At 43.8% G+C, this 23235-nt stretch overlaps 1 protein-coding gene across 5 annotated transcripts in view; it reads right to left on the reverse strand.

Annotated features, from left to right (window-relative positions):
* Fam13c (family with sequence similarity 13 member C) overlaps positions 1–23235 on the reverse strand; it is a 98338-nt gene that overhangs the window by 43278 nt on the left and 31825 nt on the right. For all 5 annotated transcript variants that reach the window (XM_041655673.1, XM_041655670.1, XM_041655669.1 and 2 more), the window contains one exon: positions 7169–7232. In XM_041655673.1, the coding sequence (XP_041511607.1) occupies positions 7169–7232 (64 nt within the window). The remainder of the gene's footprint in view (positions 1–7168; positions 7233–23235) is intronic.

Raw genomic sequence — 23235 nt, forward strand, 5'->3', positions numbered from 1 at the left:
GTGTGTGTGTGTGAGTGAGAGTGTGTGTGTGTGTGTAAGTGTGAGAGAGTGTGTGTGTGTAAGTGTGAGAGTGTGTGTGTGAGTGTGTGTGAGTGTGTGTGTGTGTGAGTGTATGAGTGTGTGTGTGTGTGAGTGAGAGTGTGTGTGTGTGTAAGTGTGAGAGAGAGTGTGTGTGTGTGTAAGTGTGAGAGTGTGTGTGTGAGTGTGTGTGAGTGTGTGTGTGTGTGTGTGAGTGTGTGTGGTCATTTCAGACATCAGTCTGAAAAATCTTGAAAACTAACCTCAGTGAGCTGGGACCATGGCTTGCTCAGTGGCTAAGGGCACACACTGCCCTGGAGGAGGATCCAGGTAGAGTCCCCAGTACCAGACCAACTTACAACCTCGGAAAACTCCAGGGGAGCTCCAAGGAGGCCCCTTCCGGCCTCCAGAGGTACTGCTCTCATATGGCAGACAGATTCAATGACACCACTCAAAATAAACATAATCCTTAAAAATGACTAAACTCAGTAGGAAGTGGACACTAGAGAAGCCCAATGATCCCTTCCTTGGTGCATTCTGTGTCGGTGAGCAAGCCATCCATCTATGCCAGTTCCCAGCCCTTTCTTATTTCTGAAGACACTGCCTTAACCCGCATTCTAGATGCTAGTGAATAATGGAAACCAGCAACTCCTCTGACGGAAGTCATATGAAATAAGTGAAGCTCTTGTGTCATTAAAGGTGAAAGATCACACTGGAAACCATTAGGTATTTCCTCAAACACTAATATTTTGTTAGAAAATACGAAAACTCATCTTCCTGTCCTGAAGCTTGAGCTTTGCGGCACTAAGAAAGGCAATGTCCTAACATAAAAGAGGGCAGGCGCAAGGACAGCCAAGTCCTAGGGCAGTGGTTCTCAACCTGTGGGTGGCGACTCCTCTAGAGGTCAAATGACCCTTACACAGGGGTCACCTAAAGCCATCAAAAAATGCAGTATTTACACACTAATTCATAGCAGTAGCAAAGCTACGTTATGAAGTAGCAACAAAAATAGTATTATGGCTGGGGAGGAAGGTCACCACAACGTGAGAACTGTATGAGAAGGTCACAGCATTAGGGAGATTGAGAGCCACTGCTCCAAGGTAGTGATTCATGTCCCCGTGAGCCTCCTGGGGATTGAGTGACAGAGCTCATTTGTTCATCCAGCCCCCACTCCACTCTCTTTAACAATGCCAGGGCTGGTTATACATTTACCTCTCGACCACTACTGTTGAAATAATTACTCATTAGGGGAAAATCCCCAACAGGCAAAGCTCCCAGAAAAAAAAAATGGTCTTGGGACCCACGGGCTTGTATATGTATTTATATTAATGAAAAAGCTAGTCATATACTTTTCCTTCGTAGAAAACCCACGGCCCACACTGTTTCCGCCTTTATCCTCTCCTCACAAAGCAGCAGAGACAGAAGCACAGGCTGACCCCTCGCAGCTATGGGACTGGACAGCCCTTCTCATCTTTCCCAAACAAGGGGTTGGGGGGACAGTAGCCCAAAGAGGAGCAAACACAAAATGGAACAACGAGGGAAAGGATGGAGATGTCACACCAGAGCAAAGAATGAGAGCGACGGAGGTCACCCCAGAGCCGAGTGGGAAAGTGTGACAGCTGATATGCAGGAAGCAAACACGGGTGAGTCGGCCGCTTCTCCAAGTCTATATCAGACGGGGGTGGGGAAAAAGTCGGTGGTCACCAGCTTCCTTTTCTTACAGTGCCATTTAGGATTCCCTTGAAGGTGAGGACTCTAGACCTCGTTCCCCTGAAAATAAGCAGCCAGGATGAAGAGTGGCCTCGGAAGGACTGGGCAGAATACCCGACCTAGAAGCAGCCCTGTTTCCTTGCTGTATGCCTCAGTCACCTGGGAATGAGAACCAGGGTTCACACCATGACAGCGCTGGCCACAGGAAGTCCCTGCTGACACTGACAACAAGAAGTGGCTAAAATTAAATGGATCACAGGACACTGAGGAAGAACCCTTGGTAGGGGAACAAGGTCACTTCAACTCAAACTCAAAACCAAACAGAAAAAAAAAATGAGCCGGTGGCATCCTGCAGTGGTCCAGCCAAGAGGAAAATTACCTGGGAACGCGTGTTTCCAGAGACTAGCATCCAATTATCTATCTTCTACAAACAGCATCCCAGTGTCAAACATGGGCCTCATCCAGCCAATCAGCTCCTTCCAAGCCCCCAAGGTCATACTGAATAGTTCAGAAAGGACAAATGCCCCCATCATGAATGAGACTCATCGTTAAGGCTTTCTAGAACTTCCTAGTTTTAGAAGACTACAATCCCACTATGTGGCAGGCATGACCCTAAAAACAACCCCTAGGGTCTCTGTACTCTGGTCATGTACACACTAATCTATGCACTGCTATAAAGGGATTCCCCCCCCCCCAAAAAAAGGTAACTGAGCTCTAACTCAGCTGGTCAAAGATACAGCCGTTATTTGTGTGTGCCTAGTCAAATCAAGTAAGAACTTTAAAAGCCATCTATCTTCCAGCTGGTGGCAAGATAGCCTCATCGGAGGAATTGGGACCATAGGCAGATGTCAGGTGCTACAGCTGACTTGAGGATGAAAAGGGCCACATGAGCCAAGTGTGGCAGACTCGGGAAGCCAAACACTAAGCCCAGCTGCCAAGCAGCAAAGGGGCAGAGACGACAGCCTTGTGACAGGAAGCTGAGTTAAAGCAGCTATGTGAAGGAACTTGCACATGGCCCTACTCCAGATGAGAACTCAGCCTGGCAATTTCTCTTTCATGAGAGCCTGAGCAGAGCAACTCCCCCTGCTTCATACAATGGGGGTTAATCCATGAGGATCTGAAGCCACTACGCTCTTGGTAAATCACCAATAATAGTAATAGAAAACTTAACTGGGCGTGGTGGCACTCGGGGAGGCAGAGGTAGGCAGATCTCTGAGTTTGAAGACAGCCTGGTCTATGAAGAAAGCTCTAGGACAGGCAGAGCTACATAGAGAAACCCTGACTAGAGAAAAAAAGTAGTCATAGAAAATTCATATGTACTGAGATGACTGGACATCAGAATAATACGTCAGTAGGGAGGTGCTGGCCAAAAGATAAAGCCAGGATAGAAAAAGAAGCCCAGAGATGGATTTCCATAATGGTTTCGAATCCCAGGATCTAGCCAAGCATGCAGCCCGTCCCAGTCCCAAATGCTCAGATATGTCATCATTAAAATACTGTTGTTATTAAAGCCTGAAATCATTGATCTTTTGTCACATGAAAACAATCTCTGATACTTCAAAATATTCATCAACAGAAACTGAACTAAGACCCAATGTGATAGGCTGGGTGTTCACTTACATTGAAAAACGCAGCTGAGTATTCTAACAGAGGGAACATTTCTCAGCCAGCACAGGAGTCTCGAAGCTTTTCACAGGCTATTTTCTCAGAAGTAAAGCAATTTGGAAGGAGAAAGACATTTCAATCCAACCGTAAAGACAGTCTTCCAAATTTGTGGATTTTTTTGCATCCATGAATTCAACCCACCACAGGTTAACAATATAATTTTTAAACTGTCTATATTTGCTGCACAGAACCTGTTATTACTTTCACAATGCAGGATAACAATTATTTACTCTGGCTGTATCTTGTATCAGGTAATAAGCAATCTAATGACAATATAAAGCACAAGAGGAGCCGTGCGGAGGTTGCTCATGAAGACCACACCATTTTACACAAGGGCTTGGTAATCCGTGAATTTTTAACTGGGCGGTGGGCAGCGGGTGGGCTCTGAAGCCAATCCCAGAAGGATATCAAGAGATAACTGTATCTTCTCCAGGTCTGCATGGCCTCGTGCCAAAATACCTCTAACATACATTGTAGGTGCTAATGCACATGCATGTCCTCTTCACAGTGTCACATACATAGACACATGCAAAGGCCAAAAATAGTACTCCAGTGTCCCACTGCTCTACTTTTAACAAAATCCAAGGTATCTTCATACTGGAGAAACAAGGCATATAATGCTGAGTTACGACCACCAACATAATTCAACAGAGACTCAGCAACAGCCCTACGTGATGGGAGGGGTAACACTGTGTGTTGATGTTTTTGTGAGGACTTAAAAACATCACCTTCACACAATTACATAGGCTTAGAGTTAAGCTTTCTATTGATATCAGATCTTTGAGTATTGGCTTCATGTTCATCTTTATCTTATCACATAGATGAATTCTGGAAATTACAATGGTATTCTGCTGTTGCTTGCATGTGTAATGTCCCATCCTTGTCCTGTCCAGGCTGATAGATCCCAAATGAAAACTAGCTCATATTCTGTGATGTGCAGTCTGGGGTTTGGACAAGAGCTGTGACATCTGCCACCCAGTGGGTCACCAGGGTTGACGCAGCTGCTCCAGGGGGCTAGTTGGTTGATCCCCTCTCTTCACCACCACTCTGTGTATTCCTCACCTGAAGCAGCATGCTAAACAAGGAAGTTAACCTAATACTACAGAGAGGGGCCATCTTCCGTCAATAGTACATGAGTATTCTCCTTCTAGAACCGGCTAACCATCTCTCAAAAGCCCAACATGGCATGGTTGCTTGGTGGAGTGGGGTTACCTTAGATTCCTTTATCAACCTGTTAGTTTCCTCATGGCAACTGAAATCAGAAGTGGAATTTATGAGGTACAGAGAGTGAAAAACCATCCTCATTCTAGCTTTGAAGTGCTTTTTGGATCAGGGATCAATTCGTATTATGGACATGACAGAACAGCCCAGACAGGAGATAAAAATGGATGAGAAACACACTGGTTTCTAGTCTGGGTATCTTAAAGGGTGGGACCAGACAGCTCAGGTGAAAGGCCAACACACAGTTGGACTGTGAGCACTGATTCACAGCCCCGGAGGCACATGAAGAGCATAGAATAGAGACTAGAATCCTAGCAAAAGACCCAAAGTGGAAAACAAGAGCCTCCAGACTGATGGAGAAAGTGAGATTGATCATCCCCCTCCTAGGAATACTTTTCTGTATGTACATCCTACATTCATTAAAACAATATTCCGTGTGTGTGTGCGTACCATAGGATCATCACTTAGAGAAATATAAAAGGGTTCTTTTGTTAAAGAATTGAGTGTTCTGTTAAGTTTAACACACATTTTAGATTTTTCACTCTCTGGGATGTTTCCAGCAGTGAGTGTGGCCACACCATCCCTCACACCAAGGTATTAGCCTTACTTCTGCTGCCCCCACTCCAAACTGCTCTACATTCTCTTTCCATGTCCCAAACTTTCATCACAGCACAACCTGTGTGGAAGAATATGAGCCTACACACACATCCATCGCAGCACAACCTGCCTGGGAGAATGTGAGCCCGCACACACAGCTGGCCCCATGGACCGAAACAAAACCATGCTGAGCACTCATGTCCTGTGTTCCTACATCAGGCCCAATGGAGCCACCTTAGCCTGCAGTTGGCACAGGTCTCCACTTGGGTGTCCCAGCCCATGTACCGTTCATGCCTTCTGCAGACGCGATACAGTGGAGGACAGCAGAAAAACCGATTTTCAAGCAGAGCTTTCAGCAACGGCTCAAGCCATTTCAACAGTCCTGTCACTTCCAGTCTCAAGAATCAGCTTCTCACCAGGCGGTGGTGGCGCACGGCTTTAATCCCAGCACTCGGGAGGCAGAGGCAGGAGGATCTCTGTGAGTTTGAGACCAGCCTGGTCTACAAGAGCTAGTTCCAGGACAGGCTCCAAAACCACAGAGAAACCCTGTCTCAAAAAAACAAAAAACAAAAAACAAAAAAAAAAAAAAACCCAAAAGAATCAGCTTCTCCCAGAGCCTGGGAAGCTCTTCCCACATCACCCTTCCAGGCATGAGCATCAGAACAATCTGTTGCAGCGTCACATACAGCACAAAGGAAGGAGAGCTGCGTGTGCTGATTCTGGTTCATGGATAGCCTGTTTCCTTAAAACTCCCAACTCTTTCCACTGTGAGTCATGCGCAGTCTGAAGGCTGTGCCTGCACACACACAAAATAATAGCCTTCTGCATTCCCGTTTGTGTTATATTTATGATATTTCTCATGGATTTAGCCATTTAAATTGGCTTAACCAGACACCTGGCTTACCTTTAGTCATGGATTTCTATCAAATTCTATAATAATAATGATGATGATGAATTATAACAATATTATATAATAGTATCTATTATTAATATACCATAGTTGATATGATACAATTATAATAGTATATTATAATCAATATAATTATAGAAACATTGTATATTGTTATTATTCAAGAAAGGAAAACAAAAACCACCTAAATATTTAAATGCCTTTTATGGGGTCAAAAAACTAAGAGGGGGAAGAGAGACATATCTTCAAAATGCTGAATTAACCATCTGCCTGAAGCTGTTCCTTTCTCTTCTGGGCATCTGAGTATCAGGTCTACTTAGTTTCTCTGCTATGATCCTCATCAGAGACACCACATACCACCCACAGCTCCAACTCCATGAGGACAAGAGAAACCATATGAGGATTTCAAACCAGGGTCTGAAGCCAAGGCATTCAAAGCAGAAGGTACTCTAATTGTATCATACTGATTTCTGATATTACAATTCAATTACATATTTCAAAGGAACTCTAGAACAAGCTAGCTACCTAACATCCAGTGTAATGAGATGCTATTTAGATTGAAAATATGGTTCCCATATCTCAAAGTGTATGAAGAAAACATCAGATTTTATTATGCTCAGGGAAATGAAATAGTAAAACCAACTATGTCTGAGGTTGCAAACACCAGTCAGTGGGAAGCAGAGAAAGGGGAATCCAGCTAAAATTCAATTAAGAAAAAAAAAAGCTGTACAAATTTTAATTATCACAGCCCTGGTTATATAACCCCAAAGCAAAACTGGAAAGTCTAGAAAGAAGAGACAGCTGGACTAGGGTAAGGTTCAAGGTGTGGTGAGCATTCTCAAAAATGCTATTTTAAGCTTGCTCGCCCCAACACCAGGAAGAACATTTAGTGAAGTAACATCTCATCACCATGATGAAGAAGGTCACTTAAGAGCAACAGGATTGAAAGTTTTCCCTGGAAAGATATTTTCTAATGCTCTGACAGGGAATAGGCAACGCTGAGACTGGCTAGCTCATGTTTACATCAGCCGTGATGATTCCACCTACCTCATGGAAGTCCTGCTGAGTTCCAAAAGCATCCTTTGGCCAAATGGCAGCCCTCTGGTCTACTCTACAAAATACAAAGGAAAAATTATGTCTATTTGAAGGAACCATTTCAACAACTCACATTCATAGTTGGCTGCTACAGATACGGCCATGTTTCTGTTGGAAATCCCAAGTGGCACTCTCCCTGCTGAAGACATCAGGCTCCTTCAGTGGTCCTGAACACAGAGTATCTGAGCCCTGCCAGCCTCCCTGATCCTGACGCTCTCCACTGTCTCTCCGACCCTACTTCTCAGTCACCCAGGCCATCCCTGTTTCCTGAGCATATGGTCCCTAGTCTATTTAAAACACTGCACCTCCAGCCATCCTGGGTCTGGGATGCTTTACCCAGATCCACACACAACTGACTCTTGTCATGCAATCATGAGTTTGGCTCACATTCCCTTCCCTGAACAGGCCTTCCTGCCCTCCTCTTCCTGGCATAGGCAGTGGCTAGCAAGAGACCTCTGTAACAAGTTGAAGAAATGAACCCAGACCCATAGTGGTCCTTTGTCCTCCGCATGTGCAACCTAGTGTCCGTTCTCTCTCTCTCTCTCCCTCTCTCTCTCTCTCTCTCTCTCTCTCTCTCTCTCTCTCTCTCTCCTCTCCCCCCCCCCACACACACACATAAACACCACATGTACACACACTCGCAAAGGCTTTTTCCTGTCTCTTGATTGTTACAACAAATGCCATAGTCATTGCTGGGCTAGATAATGAAGCTGGGTTCTGCCACTAAATATTTCCTAAGAGGAAAAAAAAAAATGACCTGAAGCAAGGCATACGCCTTTGATCCCCTTGTTTTTAGTTTAAAAACAAAACAAGAAACCGTATCCTGTTAGATGTTCAGGTCCAAATCCATGCTTGTCAAGTCCTATGCCCAATGGCATATACTATGCTGCATTCTACAAGATTTTCTACAAGAGTTCCTATGTCACTATATAAACAAACAAATTATAGTCCTTATTAGAAGGCCAACTGTCTTAATGAATACGGCATAAGATGTTTAGCCCATAAATTACTTGTTCTAAAAAAGACTATTTGAGGACACAGTCATTTATAGCTAGCATACCAAGTCAATCTGAATACCAAAAGACAAAACATTTTCTGGACGGCTACCAAGGTTAATAAGTTCAGCTTGTCGTAACCCACTCAGAAAGGTACAGTAAGCAACACTGGAGGCCTAATTTCTTCAGGTAATAGGTGAGATTTTTTTTTTTTTTTATTCTGGCCACAAGTTGGGCTAACAGTGCAAACAATTGACTCCTAATGTCAAATAAAGCAGTGGCAAATCACAAAGACTGGAGAGGGCACAGTGAGAATGCACGCCTCATCCACACAGGGCCAGCATCTTCCTCCTATAGTCACCAGAAGACTCGGGCTCCCAGTCACCAGGTCAAGCACGGGCAGCCCCAGTGAGCAGAGAGTAAGGAGGACCTCAGGTTCACCTGCCCCATATCCTTCAATCCCCTGAGCCACCAATATGGCAAGCTAACAAAATGACTCTTTGGGACAGGGATTAAGCCATCCCTTCATTTCAAAATGTTAAATGGGTTCTAAATTTTTGTCATCTACAGTGGTTCTCAAACTACACTTCCACAGTTGCTATAAGCCAAGGAAAGCAGGAGAATGGTGTTTTTTAAAGATTTATTTTAATCATGGGTACATGTGCCTGATTATGGGAATGTGCATGTGAACACAGGGTGCATAGGGGCCAGAAGACACTGTTGTCACCTCTGGGGCTGCAGCTACAGGCAGCTGTGAGTCATCTGACTTGGATAGTGGCTTATCTTTCATCTTAACAAAACTGGGATTATTATTAAAATATGCCATTAGTCACCATAATTATATAATGATTCTACTGTGGCGTTTTATGTGCTTCTAGACTGTTGTAATAAGATTGGCGGGCTGCTTCCCACCACCCGGCTAGCTTTACCCGAAATAATTACACGGAAACTGTATTCTTTTAAACACTGCTTGGCCCATTAGTTCCAGCCTCTTCTCGGCTAACTCTCGCACCTGGACTAACCCATTTCTAATAATCTGTGTAGCCCACGAGGTGGCTTACCAGGGAAGATCTTAACCTGCGTCTGTCTGGAGTGGGAGAACCATGGCGACTCTCTGATTCAGCTTCTTTCTCCCAGCATTCTGTTCTGTTTTCTCCGCCTACCTAAGGGTTGGCCTATCAAATGGGCCTAGGCAGTTTCTTTATTAATAAGAAATCACTCCCACATCACTAGACTCCCTGTGTTGTTCTAACACAGCTGGCATTAACAGTAAGCATCATTTACAATCAACCCTTCATATCCTATGAGGTAGCTAATACTATCCTCTCTAGGCTAGCCAGGTAGGAGACAAAAGACAAACGAGCCATAGAGGTTGGGCTTTAGCTCATTGGCAGAACCCTTGCATGGCAAGTGAAAGGCCCTGGGATTTGGATCCTGGATCTGATGAAGAAATAAAAACAGAAAGTCATGAGGAAAATGGAGAAGCATTATAAGGACACAGGAAGTTAACCAGGGCTCGTTCCATAGCGGCCAAAGACAAAGAAGTTTTAAGAAAGAAAAGTCTCAAGAGGAGTCCAAGATGTCACCAGCCTTCATGTGTCTGGCTGGACATGTCAGGTGGTTTAATCAAATGACTTCATTTAATCCCCAAGAGCCACCCAAGAGATTAGCACACACCCACTAGCCAATAGGAGGAAGGGTAATTAAATAGTCTTATTATTCATTCAACAAGTGTTTATTAAGCATCAATTATGTAGAATAATCGAGATCAAGTGCTGGGCAGTGCATAAAAAGTCCACTTTTAGAGACTCTGCATTTCCTTTTTAAAGATTTATTTCTATTTTTTATGTTTTGCCTGCATATGTATCTGTGTTATTACATGTGTGGCTGGTGCCCAGAGAGGCCAGAAAAGGGCAACGGATCCCCCTGGGGCTGGAGTTTCTGGTTGCTAGCTGTCATGTGGGTGTTAGGAATCAAACCAGGTCCTCTGGAAGAGCAGCCAGTATTCTCAACTGTCAAGCTATCTTTCCAGCCCTGGAACCTGTATTTTCATGAAAGGAGAGAGGACATAAAAACTGAATAAGCCAACAATAATCTATGACTCACCAGATGCCAAGATCTAAGGAGAAAAGCAAAACAAGACACAGAAACCAGGACTTGTAGAAGATTGGGCCAAGTGGCCACAGCCAGACAGTGCCAATCACCCAGAGACAAGGAGAATGACAGCCTGAGTTAAGAGCATTAAAGGTCACGGTGAAGAGGAGAAAGAAAAAGGAGTTTTGTTGGAAAAGCTCAGTAGTAGCTGAGGAAATAAGAATGCCACTGCATTCAATTCCCCCTCCCTCACACCCCTAAGACAATGATCCAGCCACGTACAATCCTGCCAATACGTGATACCTGCTCCATGCTGAAACTCTCCATTCCGTTACCGCTTCCCACCATCACAACTACAGGCAAATGGCTTCATGCCTCCATCAAGCCCATGCTTCCGGAAGGCAAAGACAAGCAATACAGAACACTCTCCCAACTCCGTCACAACTTTGATTCCTAGCCCAGACCTAGGCCACGGTCATGCAGCATGTACTCCTAAGAGCCCAACAGTGGTCCTCAATCCTGACGCCTCATCGTTACAGATACCATCACTGTGGTCGCAGCCCTACCAGTCGCCACACCATTCCACAATGAGCATCTTCACCACCATCAGCAGCATTGCCATTACAGATAGCATCTTCACTAAGAGCATCCCAAGCAATGCCGCCAACACTACCTCTAATATCACACAAGCGATACATCCCACCATCACCCAAACATCAATACCACCACAAGCGGTACCTATGACATCACGATGAGCAGTATCACCACTGTCTCCACTGTGTTATCACTATTGCCATGCTCCTGCCATCAGCACCTAAAAACACCTCTATCACCATGAAACAGCAAATAAAAATGCTAATACTCAAAACCACTCTTCAATAGAAAAATGCAAAAGTAATTATAGGCTGATATTAAAACAGTTTCTGCCCAGAATCTGCACTTGTGAGCGTGTGGACAGCCATTGAAGGGTAGCAATAAAAACTGGCATTCCCAATTTGCTGGATCCCTGAAACACGAGCTGAGTCAGGCTGCAGGGCTGGGCCCCTCTGGGGAGGTGTACAGGAATTCAAAACAGCAAAACCAATTAAGCATTAAAATATTTTTCTTGGCCCCAAGACAATGCCAAACCACAGGATGCAATCGTTTGTGGAAGAAGGGCCATGTTTTTAACTCCGGATTTTAGTCTCAAATCAACATTTTAACTTTAATTTAATTAGTAAATGGGAGAACCCTGTCTCAATCAACGAAAAGCTTCCATCGAGCCAGTGGCTGACAGAAGCTGAAGTCCCCTAAACTATATCTCGTTCAAGCCCAACAGTCAGTATGTGACTACTGCTTCAATTTCTTACTGCAAATGACCTGTTTATCTGTCCCCTCCTCTCCACACTCCCCACCTCTACTGCCATCTTAAGCAAAGCTACTATCATCTCTCACTGGAGTAACAGGGGTCTCCTTCTGGTCCCCCTACCCTTTCTTCCCCAGAGCATACCACACATAAGATCTGACCACCCACTGTTCTCTGTCCACTGCAAAGAGTACAATCCTAAGACAGTCTACTAAGGATTCACCGGTGGTTGTTTAATGAGTTAGACAACATGGCAGGAAGAGTAAAGGGCCATCCTCTAACAGTGTGAAGACTTCCCAGTTCTCCCACTCCCCCATTCTCACACTGTCTTATGACATCGGAAGGAGTGAACCTGGTGCATGCCTTCACCCTCCACTCATGCCAGGTCCCATCTGTGCTGTGGTTATGAGGGCATCCCTCCAGCTCCGCACACTCACTGAGCTCCTTCCAAGCTCATGCCTTCAGGATGTCCTTGTGCCTACCATGCTCCTTCCCAATCCTCTTGGTCTCTGAATGAACTCATTTATCTTTTAGATATCATGCATGCCTCTCCCAAATGTGTCTTCATTTTATACAACTTGTTGTGTAGACATAGGAAACTCCCCAATTCATGATTCCATATCTTCACAATCATTTAGTAGTCATTTACTTTTGATGGTAAGCTCTGTGGGGCAGGAATCATGAGTTTTGTTCAACATTTGTCCTTGCCGCCAATCCCAGCACAGGATACAGAACAGGACGTATGCGTATATTTGATAACCAAGTATTCATCTCAGAGTCCTGCACAGCTGTCAATTATGATCAATTGTCAAGTGTGCACAACCCAGGTTCCTTCCTCTCCCCGAGGCACACCAGCAAAACCTACAGGCTGCAGTGACTCTCACTTCCACAAGCAAGTACATTTCTTCCCTGAGAAGACTAAGGACCAGCTAGCACCTGACTAATCCATACTTCAAAGAACCTGGACAGAGAAGCTAAGCATCTAACTGTTCAGAATGTCTCATAGCGAATACGATCTTAGGGCTGAGCAGGGCTGACCTCAGATCTCATCTCAAGATTTATGGATGCCACTGACTTAAGTAAGCCTCTGTATTAGGAAGCAGCACTTGAGACGCAGGAATGTATACTGGTGCTATGACTGTCATTTCCGGGAACTCTTTTGAAAACAAAAGGTACATCCCAAGAGGGCAACCCCGAGCAAAACATTCTTCATATCATACAATAGCTCTATATGCAGACACAGACAAAATGCCAGGAAACGCCAGGGCTATTATATTAGCAACAATCACCACCCTTGGCACCAGCATTATAAAGAGCCTTTCTCTATGATGTTTAGAACATACCAAAGACATTCTCTCACTTATCTCTTCTTAACTCTATGTATTCTGTTTGGAGGCGTGTAAACATAAATGCAGGGGCCACAGAGAGTTGACATCAAGTCCTCTGGAATTGGAGTTACAGGCAGTTGTGAGCTGCCCAACATGGCAACTTAAACCTAAATTTGGTCTTTTGCAAGAGCAGCAAGCACTCTTAACTGCTGAGCCTTTTCTCCAGGCCTTCTTATCAGTTCTTTATAAACTTCTGATCTAAATAATGAAGAGCAAATAGCACATGTTTCAACTTTAAAGACCCCGAGTTTGAAATTATCACAGACTGACACCCACACATAGAAAATTAGAAGTCAAAAAATTTTCATCTTAACTGGCAACCCAAAAGTCCTTACTTATGATAAAAGATAAAGTAAATATAAATATTATAACTGTAATTCTTGCTTGATACCTGTTTTATTATATGAAATTTTTCTGTGTTAAAGTTAAAACCTTCCTTTTTATTTAAACAGAAAAAGGGAGATGATGTAGGAAGTCCTGTCTATGTGTTGCTTTTATTGGTTAATAAATAAAGAAACTGCTTTGGCCTATAGCAAGGCAGAACTTAATTAGGTGGGGAAAACTAAACCGAATGCTGGGAAAAAGGAGGCGGAGTCAGAGAGAAGCCATGTAGCCAGAGACAGACGCCAGAACTTTACCGGATAAGCCACAGCCTCATGGGTATACACAGAAAAATGAAGGTGGGTCAATTTAAGATATGAGTTAGCCAGAAATGCACTTAAGCTATTGGCCAAACAGTATTGCAGATAATATGGTTTCTGTGTGGTTATTTTGTGGCTGAGCAGCCGGGAACAAACAAGCATCCTCCTACAACATATGACAGCATCAGGTCCCCTGGAACTGAAATTACAGACAGTTGTGAGCCACCATGTGAGTGCTGGGAACTAAACCCAGGTCCTTTGGAAGAGCAGTCAGTGTTCTTAACTGCTGAGCAATCACTCCAGCCCCGATCATGAATTTCTGAATTCAAATGTTCTCATCTTACTAATTGTTCCATGTTCATAGGAGAGGAAGAAAGTGGGAAAGGCAGTGGATGGGGGGCTTGCTGAATGCAACATACTCTGAGAAGCCATTCGTGACCCAAGTGTGTAGCAGGGAGTCTCAACAGGTCAGCAAGATCAGCTATCTGTCATTTCTACTTCATTTGCCCTTCTCACAGACACCAGACAAAGCCCCTAGGAGCTCACCAATTAGGAAGAGCAAATGGTCCTGCGCAGCCCTCCTGCCCTGGGACACTCCATGCTGGGGGTGGCATCCTTTGTATTACTAGAAAGCTCTGTTCTCAACTGTCCTTTTCCCTTCAAGCAGAACTCATTAGGACTCTGCTCATTTCTATTTAAAATTTTTTAAATTAAAAAAAATTAGCTATACACACACACACACACACACACACACAGTCTCAAAACAAAAGATAAAAGGATCTATTCCCCCAAGGAAAAGTAGCTGCCAAGAAAACTTCCTCTCTCCATAAAGCAACAAAGCAGTGAGCTTCTCCTTTCATCTGAAGGATCACAAACACACAAACAGCACAAGCCATCAAAGGCCATTATTCTTGCGCGGGATCCTCTAAAAGCAGGGCTGGGCAAATGAATAAGCCAGTGAGCTGCCAGTGTAACCAGCAGCCTAATCAGCAGCTAAGCTGCCGAGACACAGCTCCTGTTTATACAGAGGAGGTCTTTTATGACACCAAAGGTTTAATTCTGTCATAAATTTTAATGCATTATTTTAAATACCAGTGAGCTAATCACTCTCCAAAGTAAATTTACTTAGCTAAGGAAGAACTCCCCCCTCCCCATTAGCAGTCTGTGACATTCATGAAATCTTCCTTTTCTCATCGCTGAGGGACTATGAGACGGGCGTGGGCTTCAGCAACAGAAATCAGTCAAACCGATGCATATTCATGAAGTTGCTCTCAAATGATTTATGGTTCTTGTCTTGGCCCTGGGTCCCATGGGAGTGAGAACCTGAGCAAGCCACAGCCTCTCTGGGTTCCAAACTAGAAAACCAGAGTTGTATTCAGTCATTGGTAGGTTTTCCGGTCCCAGGAGAAAGCAGTTCTCTGGTTGTACAGTCTCATTAAGTACCGGGCACCAACGGGCATCCGGAGTAGCCAAACATATGCAAAACACTCAGCAGCACCAAGAGCCCCCGTTAACATGTAAACTGTCAACTAGGCAAGGGGGCGTTAAGACACTACTGGTCTGTAGGTACTATATCAGCAGTAAACTGTCTGCAGCCAGAGCTCCCAGGATGAGCAGCTGCCAGGAAGAGAAGGACTGAGGCAGGCATTACAAATCAAATGCTAGGTAGCAGCTTTAGTAAATGGGAAGGGTCCAGCAAAAAGGAACTCTGCTCCTGGGTGCCTGCTCGCTGTCTCCTGGTGGAAGGTAAGCCCCAGGTAGCCACATTCTTGGCTGTTTGCAAGCAGAGCTGAAAAAACCTAGATTTTTGAATATGGACTCATTATCTTTTACAACACTATAGGAGCCAAACGTGTGACCGCACTACACATCCAAATAGGATCCCACACTATACTGCTGATGGATGTAGGATGGGGCTGGGGAGGGCAGAGGGCCAAGTGCAGTGAGGAGACCTGAGGTGGCTAGGAGAACGTTCCAGACAGCCATGGGAAACCTACAAAAAGAGGAGATTGAGAGAATGGCTTCAAAACTTTTCACAAGTTCCACCTGACACAGACTTTAGGAATTGTTTCTAAAATAATAAATAAATAAACAGAAAAATGGTAGGCAGAACAATTCCCCCAAGATGTTCTTGGCTTCTGTCTATTTCTGCATCCTCCGTGCTACCCTGCCCCTCCCTTCAGTGCACTCTCACAGGGCACAGTCCCCACCACACCTTGACCTATGAGACCAGGGTTGTCTTAGGGCACACGTTTGTGATTACGTGTAACACTGACATGGAAAACCAAGAAAGCTGACATGCATCCAAATTTTAGCAAAACTATTCCTAGGTCTCCCTGAAGCTCTTCCACAGCTCACCGAGAAAAAGGCTCCTAATTCTTGGAGCTGCAGGTACAATCACCATGTATAAAATATTGGGGTACAGATATAGCATCTACTCTTGATCCCCATCAGCTCCAGGACTCCACACATCTACAAGGACTGATTCATTTCCTGAGGAGTACCCTTCACACTCACCCCAAACATGAATGACCCCTAAGACACCCTAGTAACAGAAAGCTCTTCAGTCCCTTGCTACATTTATTATTTTAATTTTCCCCCACCTCCAAGAAAGTAGCCTTTTACACCTGTTGAGATTTCATCCTGACTTTTTCAGTCATTTCTGACCCTGGCCAGAGTCTGGCATATCCCTTTACTAGGTTGTATCTCCATCAAGACTCTGCTGGGGCTAGCTAGTATCATAGCACCAGAGAAGGAAATCAGATCACACTATATACCTTCGTAATAATAACAACAAAACAGGACTAGCACCAAAAAAATCAAGATATGTAGACTACAAGAATAAAGGGCGCAGAAATAAATGCACCCAGCTATGGCCACCTATTTTTCAAGAACACTGTCAAAGCACACATTGGGGAAAATATTGCCTCTTTAATACACGGTGCTGGAGGGGTTATCCACATGGCAGAAAATGAAACTAGAACCATCCCACTTGTTCAATACAAAAAAAAAATCAAAATCGAAGATCTTAATGTACGACTTGCAGCTCTGAAGCCATCCAGGAAAACCCTTCATGATATAAGCCCAGGTGAGAACTTTCTGAACAGCACTGATACCCTGGGAAACAATTACAAGGAAATTATGGGATTCTACGAAACCAAAAACCTTCCGTACACCAAAGTGAAAAGAGAACTGACATGATAAGAGAAAATCTTTACCAACAATATATATAATAGAGCATTAATATCTGGAGTAGATGAAGAGATAAAAATTAAATATAAAAAACGAAACATTTCATTACTAAATGGGGGAATAAGCTGACTAGGCAGTTCTCAAGAGAACACAAATGACCAGTAAACATATGGAAAAACAGTCAACACCCTTAGGCAGCAGGGAATGCAAATGAACACTACATTGAGATTCATCTCACTCCAGTCACAAAGACTCCAATCAAGAAAACAAAAGGTACAGGATGGAGAGTTGGCTGGCAGTTAGCAGAGTCTGCTTGCTCTTGCAGGGGACCCAAGTTTGGCTAACAACACCCATATGAGGCCTCTCACAAATGTCTTTAATTCCAGCTCTCTGCTTTCTGGATTTTTCTAGACCTTTGCATACATGCACATGTGCACTTGCCGACGAGGATGTGGAGAGAGAGAAACTCTCACACACTACCAGCCGTAATGTAAACCAGTGCAGCCTCTATGGAAATCAGAGTGGCGGTTTCTCACAAACCTAAAAATAAAACAAACACCTATACCACTCCCGGAAATACACCCAAAGGACTAGATAAAGTCAGCACACCACAGAGATACTTGCATATCCATGATTATTGCTGCACTATTTTCAATAGCTTAGGAAGAGAAGCAGCCTGGATGCTATCAGTTGACGAATGACAAAGAAAAATACAGAACATATTCAACTTTATCCAGACATAAAGAAAAGGAAAACAAATGAAATTGAGGATCATGTCAAGCAAAATAAGCCAGACTCAGACAAAATCATGTTTTCTTTCATACACAGAGTCTAGATTCAAATACATATATACACATATGGCATATATATGTACACACATACATACATATGGCAGAGCAGAGGGAACTATTAGTGAAAAGAAGGGATTTAAAGGGAGAACAAGAGAGGATATTAGATGCCCTATTGCTTTTTGGTACAGTGTTAAACACCATGACCTAATGTAACACAAGAAGAAAGGGCTCAGTTGGCTTATACATTTCTATCAAGAGAAGTCAAGGCAGGTACTTAAAGCAGAATCCTGGAGGCAGGAACTAAATTATCTTTCTTAAATAGCCTAGGTCTCCCTGCCTAAGGAAGCTACAGCCCACTGTGCTAACTGATGTGGGAGGGCCTAGGCCAATCAAGAGAATGTCCCCACAAACATGCCCCTAGACAATTCCAGTGGAAGCCATTTCTCAGTTGAGGTTCCCTTTCCCCAAGTGCTAACTATGACATGGCAGGAAGAAAGACAAACTATCCCATTATCTTTCCATATGGAATCAAGACTTAAACACATGTACAACATAAAACCAGAAGGGACTATTACAAGGAGGAAGGCACAATGGGTGCTGGCAGAAGTGGTACTGTAGAGAAGAAAATATGACCAAATTATTACGATGATACACAGGAATAATAATGCCATAATGAAAACCCATTTAGTCACATTTGTATACTAACTAAAAAAAAATGGTCATCTTTTAAAAAGATGGAGGAGGAGAGAAAAAGAAGAAGAAGAAGAGGAGGAGGAGGAGGAGGAGGAGATGCTCATGATAGTGATGACCACAACTCCATTAACATATGTCTGAGTCTAGCCATGTGCTGGGATTAACACAGACAAGAACTGTTATGAGAAAATATGGGTTGCCTGACTCAAAGATATGTTTAGCCACAGATCTCATTTCACCCGCTCATCACATTTCATGATCCCTGCAATATTCTGAGGTTTTTAGAAGTTCCACTAGAATGTCCCTGAGTGACACCACCATGGTTGTGATAAATCACTCCATAGTTGAAGGTTCCCAGCCTCGTCTGTCTAAGAAACCCAACAGGACTCATCTTAACTGGCATAACATCGCTCCCGAGTTGTGACTTACACAGCACCCAGTGATTGCTGACAGCAGTGCAGAGTGCAGAACACTCTGGAATGCCACCAGCTCAGAAAGCAAGATCCTGTGAAAAGGTGGAAGTGGAAGAATGCATGGCAAGGTGTTTGGGGTGGATGGAGAGTTGCTAAGTGGAAAGGACACAGAGTCTCCCTTAATAAGAAAAGCTTATGGGGAACGTGATACCTTTTTTTTTTTCTTGGAATCAAGAAACAGTCTGGGAACATGCCAACATCTTACACATATGTACATAAGTGTCTCTCATTCTTTTTAACCATAATCTCTGAGAGAACGAGTAAAGCATAGCTCGGCACCCCCCAACCATTTAATAACCACTGCTCTACATGGCTCCCCGTGGAACCATCCAGATCTCTACTTTCGCTTCTTAGCTAGTCATGTGTAAATGACCACCACAGAATCTCATTCATTCATCTTCCAGCCGCAGTAAAAATATCCCCATTCGTATCCCAGCCACACACAGGACATAAAACAGTTTTGAGTTTGTTGAACTGGAGAAGCTTAGCTGCTAATACCCCATCCCTGTCGGTCTCTGCTAAATGTCTGCACCCAAAGGACCACTCATGTTCCATATGCAAGCACGAACGATTTAGCTTTAGGATTGGTTCATTTTGTTTGTTTGATTCTATTTTGAAATATGCATGGGAACGGGTTGACCTCATTCTGGCTGAGAACAGCCTTTGCCGGGCTGTTGGGGTGGGAGGATGGGGGAGCTGGTCACCCAACAGCAGAGTTAAGCCAGATGAAATGAGGTCTGTGGCAATGAAGCCTCCAACAGGAGGGAGAGAGACCTTGTCAGTGAGGAACTAACACTGAGTCCAAACGTGATCCCCTAAGTTGGCAATGGCTGAAGAAGAATGCATCCCTACTAGGGGCAATGTGGAGCAGGAAGACTCGCTTTGGGTCACTGTTTAAGGGGTAAAGGTCATCGTGGTGGGCAAAACACAGTGACAGGAACTCAACTGCATCCACATGCATGCTGCATTCACCATTGGAAGTCACATAGAAGACAGATAGGGTACAGGCTCTAAGACCTGCCCTTAGTGTACAGTCCCACTTTCTTCAGCAAGGTCTCACACGCTAAGGGTACCAAGTGTTCAAACATTTAAACCCATGGGGGGCTTCCCACATTCCAACCACAACAGAGTTGAACAGCTGCCTGTGAGTCCCCTTGGAGAGTGGACCACCATCTCTGGAGCTCTCTCCCACCCTCTGGGTTCCATGCTCCTAAATTTAGTATGTTGGACAGTCTAAAGAACTGTCACACAGGCCGCGTTTGCAGAGCTTGTTCCACTTAGACCGCACTGCCTTCAAAAACAAAATTCTAAAGGTCACTCTCAGAAGCCCAGCATCACCTGTTCCCTGAGTAATGGCTACAGTGATCCTAGCACAGGGTCCTACAAGACAGCTGATACGAGAGAGCTGTTGGATTCTTTCTTCTGTTTATTTCTAGAAGAGACTTTCCATAGACAGCTGCCGGGCCAAGCTCCTGTCCGAGCACCGTGCCAACCTTCTGCAGGCGTTTTTCCACCCAGATCCTGGCTCTGGATTCAGGGCTGTCTCCAGGAGGTCTAGTGGGGCCGAAGCCAGCCCTGGGCTGCTTCTGGACTGAGGTCACTCAGCGACTCTCAACTCAGCATGGGGAATGCACTTGTCCTGCCGTGGTCACACGGGAGGCTGACATTCCAGCTCGGCTCTTTGGATTTGTGCAGGATCAGGGAAGTGACTTAAAGTCCCTCAGCCTTGGGTCCTCCACGTGATGGATTTTGTGAGTGAGTGGCAGCTTTCTGAGCTCATAAAGACCAAATGAGACCTCAGGTGAGAACAGCTGTCACGATGGGAATTCAAATACAACCATCACACGTCAGCAGCATCAGAGATGGCAAATGAGCTCTAAATTTCTCCCGGATGAAACAGAGGGATGAGCAAATTCCTCTCCACATGCAAAGAGTCTGCGAGACATTCTGCAGGACACAACAGATAGTGTCTGAACTGACTTTGAATTTTCCTGCTTTATGGAAATGTCTGCTGGATACTATGGGCCTGAAGGCTGAAGATGGATGCCCCAACCATACAAAAGAACTTTGGGTGACTGTCCAGGCAGCAAGATGTCTCTGTCATTTCTAGAGTTTTCTTATTTCTTGTTTACTTAGGTAGTATTGTATCCTTCTGGAGTCTTTGATGGAGTTGAAGAATGAATAGATAGTTATAGTTTTCCTTAGTTATGATAAAAGATAAGATAGATATAAATATTGTAACTGTAATTCTTGATTGATAACTGTTTTGCTATATGTAATTTTACTATGTTAAAGTTAAAGCCTTTCTTTTTTGTTTAAACAGAAAAAGGGGAAATGATGTGGGAGTGATTTCTTATTAATAAAGAAACTGCCTAGACCCATTTGATAGGCCAACCCTTAGGTAGGCGGAGTAAACAGAACGGAATGCTGGGAGAAAGAAGCTGAGTCAAGGAGTCGCCATGATTCTCCCACTCCAGACAGACGCAGGTTAAGATCTTTCCTGGTAAGCCAGCTCGTGGGCTACACAGATTAATAGAAATGGGTTAGATCAATATGTAAGAGCTAGCCAATAAGAAACTGAAACTAATGGGTCAGGCAGTGTTTAAAAGAATACAGTTTCCGTGTAATTATTTCGGGTAAAGCTAGCCGGGTGGCGGGACACAGCCCGCCGCTCCGTACTTCAACAGAGTGGCGCCCAACATGCTAATGAACTCCACGTAAAACCTGAGAGGGCTTAAAAAGGAGAGAGAGAGAATTTAAGACAGCTTTTTGCTGTTTGTGGGTTGTGTGCCGCAAAGAAATTGTCCTGACTCACCAGCAGGAAAAAACTGGCTGTTTTAAAATGCCGGCTTTCTGGGCTATGCCGCCATTGCGATCTCTGTCTGGCTCCTTTGGGAGACAGAGCTTTTAAATGGAACATTTGGAGTAAAGCTCTACGGCTTGCTGGATGGCAATGTGGATTGCTGTGTGCCTGGAACTGTGTGTGGCTCAGAGGCACCAAATGGCTCTGAGGCAGGAGCGGCTTGACTCAGCTCTGCCATGCTGAACTGTGATGGTCTCAGGCAGGAACTACCGTAATTACCATAAAAACAGCGCATTTAAGGTTTCAACTGGGCAGGACACAGGCGGTACCGTATTACCTGTACATGGTGCAACTTAAGTTTTTAAGAACTGCTTAACATTTTAATAAATGCTCCTGGATAGTAAAAAAAATGTTACAGATTCACAATAAAACAGATTCAGACATAAAAGACCACACTGTTGGATGATTGTACGTAGGCTTGAGAGAGAGAAGAAAAAGAATATAGAGGATAAAGTTAATGGTTTAAAAAAAAAAAAGTAAAGTCTTTAAAGAGACAGAGTACAGATAGTTAAGAGATTAAAAGAAATAAAGAAAAATAAGCCATGTAAAAATGGAAAATTCACAGAGAGTCTGGATTATGTACATTGTGCTTTCTTTAAAATTTTTGACTATAAAGGAGCTAAGTACAGAGAGACATTTCATTACATGGGCTGCCAAGCTAAACCAGAATGGATATAAAGGTATTACGATTTCAAAATTTGGGTCTAAGGATATGATACTTTGGAAAGGGTCTTCTTTTGTTTTCACAGAGGACCAGACCCTGTGGATTTCTTCTATCCCAATTTGGTATGATAGACCACGACCTCCCGAAAAGTTGCTGTGAACATCTTCACAAAATTACTTCACTCAACTGCCAACTGAGATGAACCTGACACACAGGTTACACCCTAAATGACCTGATTAACAGCGCCCCCATTCAGCAGGAAGCAGTTTGGAGAGAAAAAACTGCGCCCATGTTCCCAAAATATTGTTTGTAAATGTTCTTTTACATTTAAAGGGGGAAATGATATAGGTATGAGTAATTTGCATTGGTGTGGATTTTACAGTCAATTTTGTTATATGTATATGTATTTCTGATCTTGATTAAGGTATTGTGATTGTGTAGTTCATTTAAAAATATAATGTATAATTAAGAAATATAGGTTAATGGATAATCATCAGTAATAGTCAAGCTTGTAGTCATGTTAGTTAGATTTTCTAGATATATAGAGATACATTTCAGTTAGATAGACATTCTTCATATCTTTCAAAGACTGCAGAATATGGCATTTAATGTTTTAATAACTTAGGACTTTTCATGACAATGAGACATATCTGCTCCTGGTGGCACCAATCTACTTCGAGAGGAAGATGGGCATCGAAGAGGATCCTTATGGAGTTGGATAGCCATTTGGGCAAGAAACTGCTCTTGCCTGGACTGTTGTATAAAATGGACACAGAGAACCCGCAGAGAGAGGACTGCTGAACTTGCCTAAAGGTGAGACGGTCTTTTGGGGTTCATGACTCATGAAAGAGTCTGCGAGACATTCTGCAGGACACAGCAG

The sequence above is a fragment of the Microtus oregoni genome, unplaced genomic scaffold (assembly GCF_018167655.1).
Source record: "Microtus oregoni isolate MIOR12 unplaced genomic scaffold, Mior012 000007F_ref0000211, whole genome shotgun sequence".
Taxonomy (NCBI): Eukaryota; Metazoa; Chordata; class Mammalia; order Rodentia; family Cricetidae; genus Microtus; species Microtus oregoni.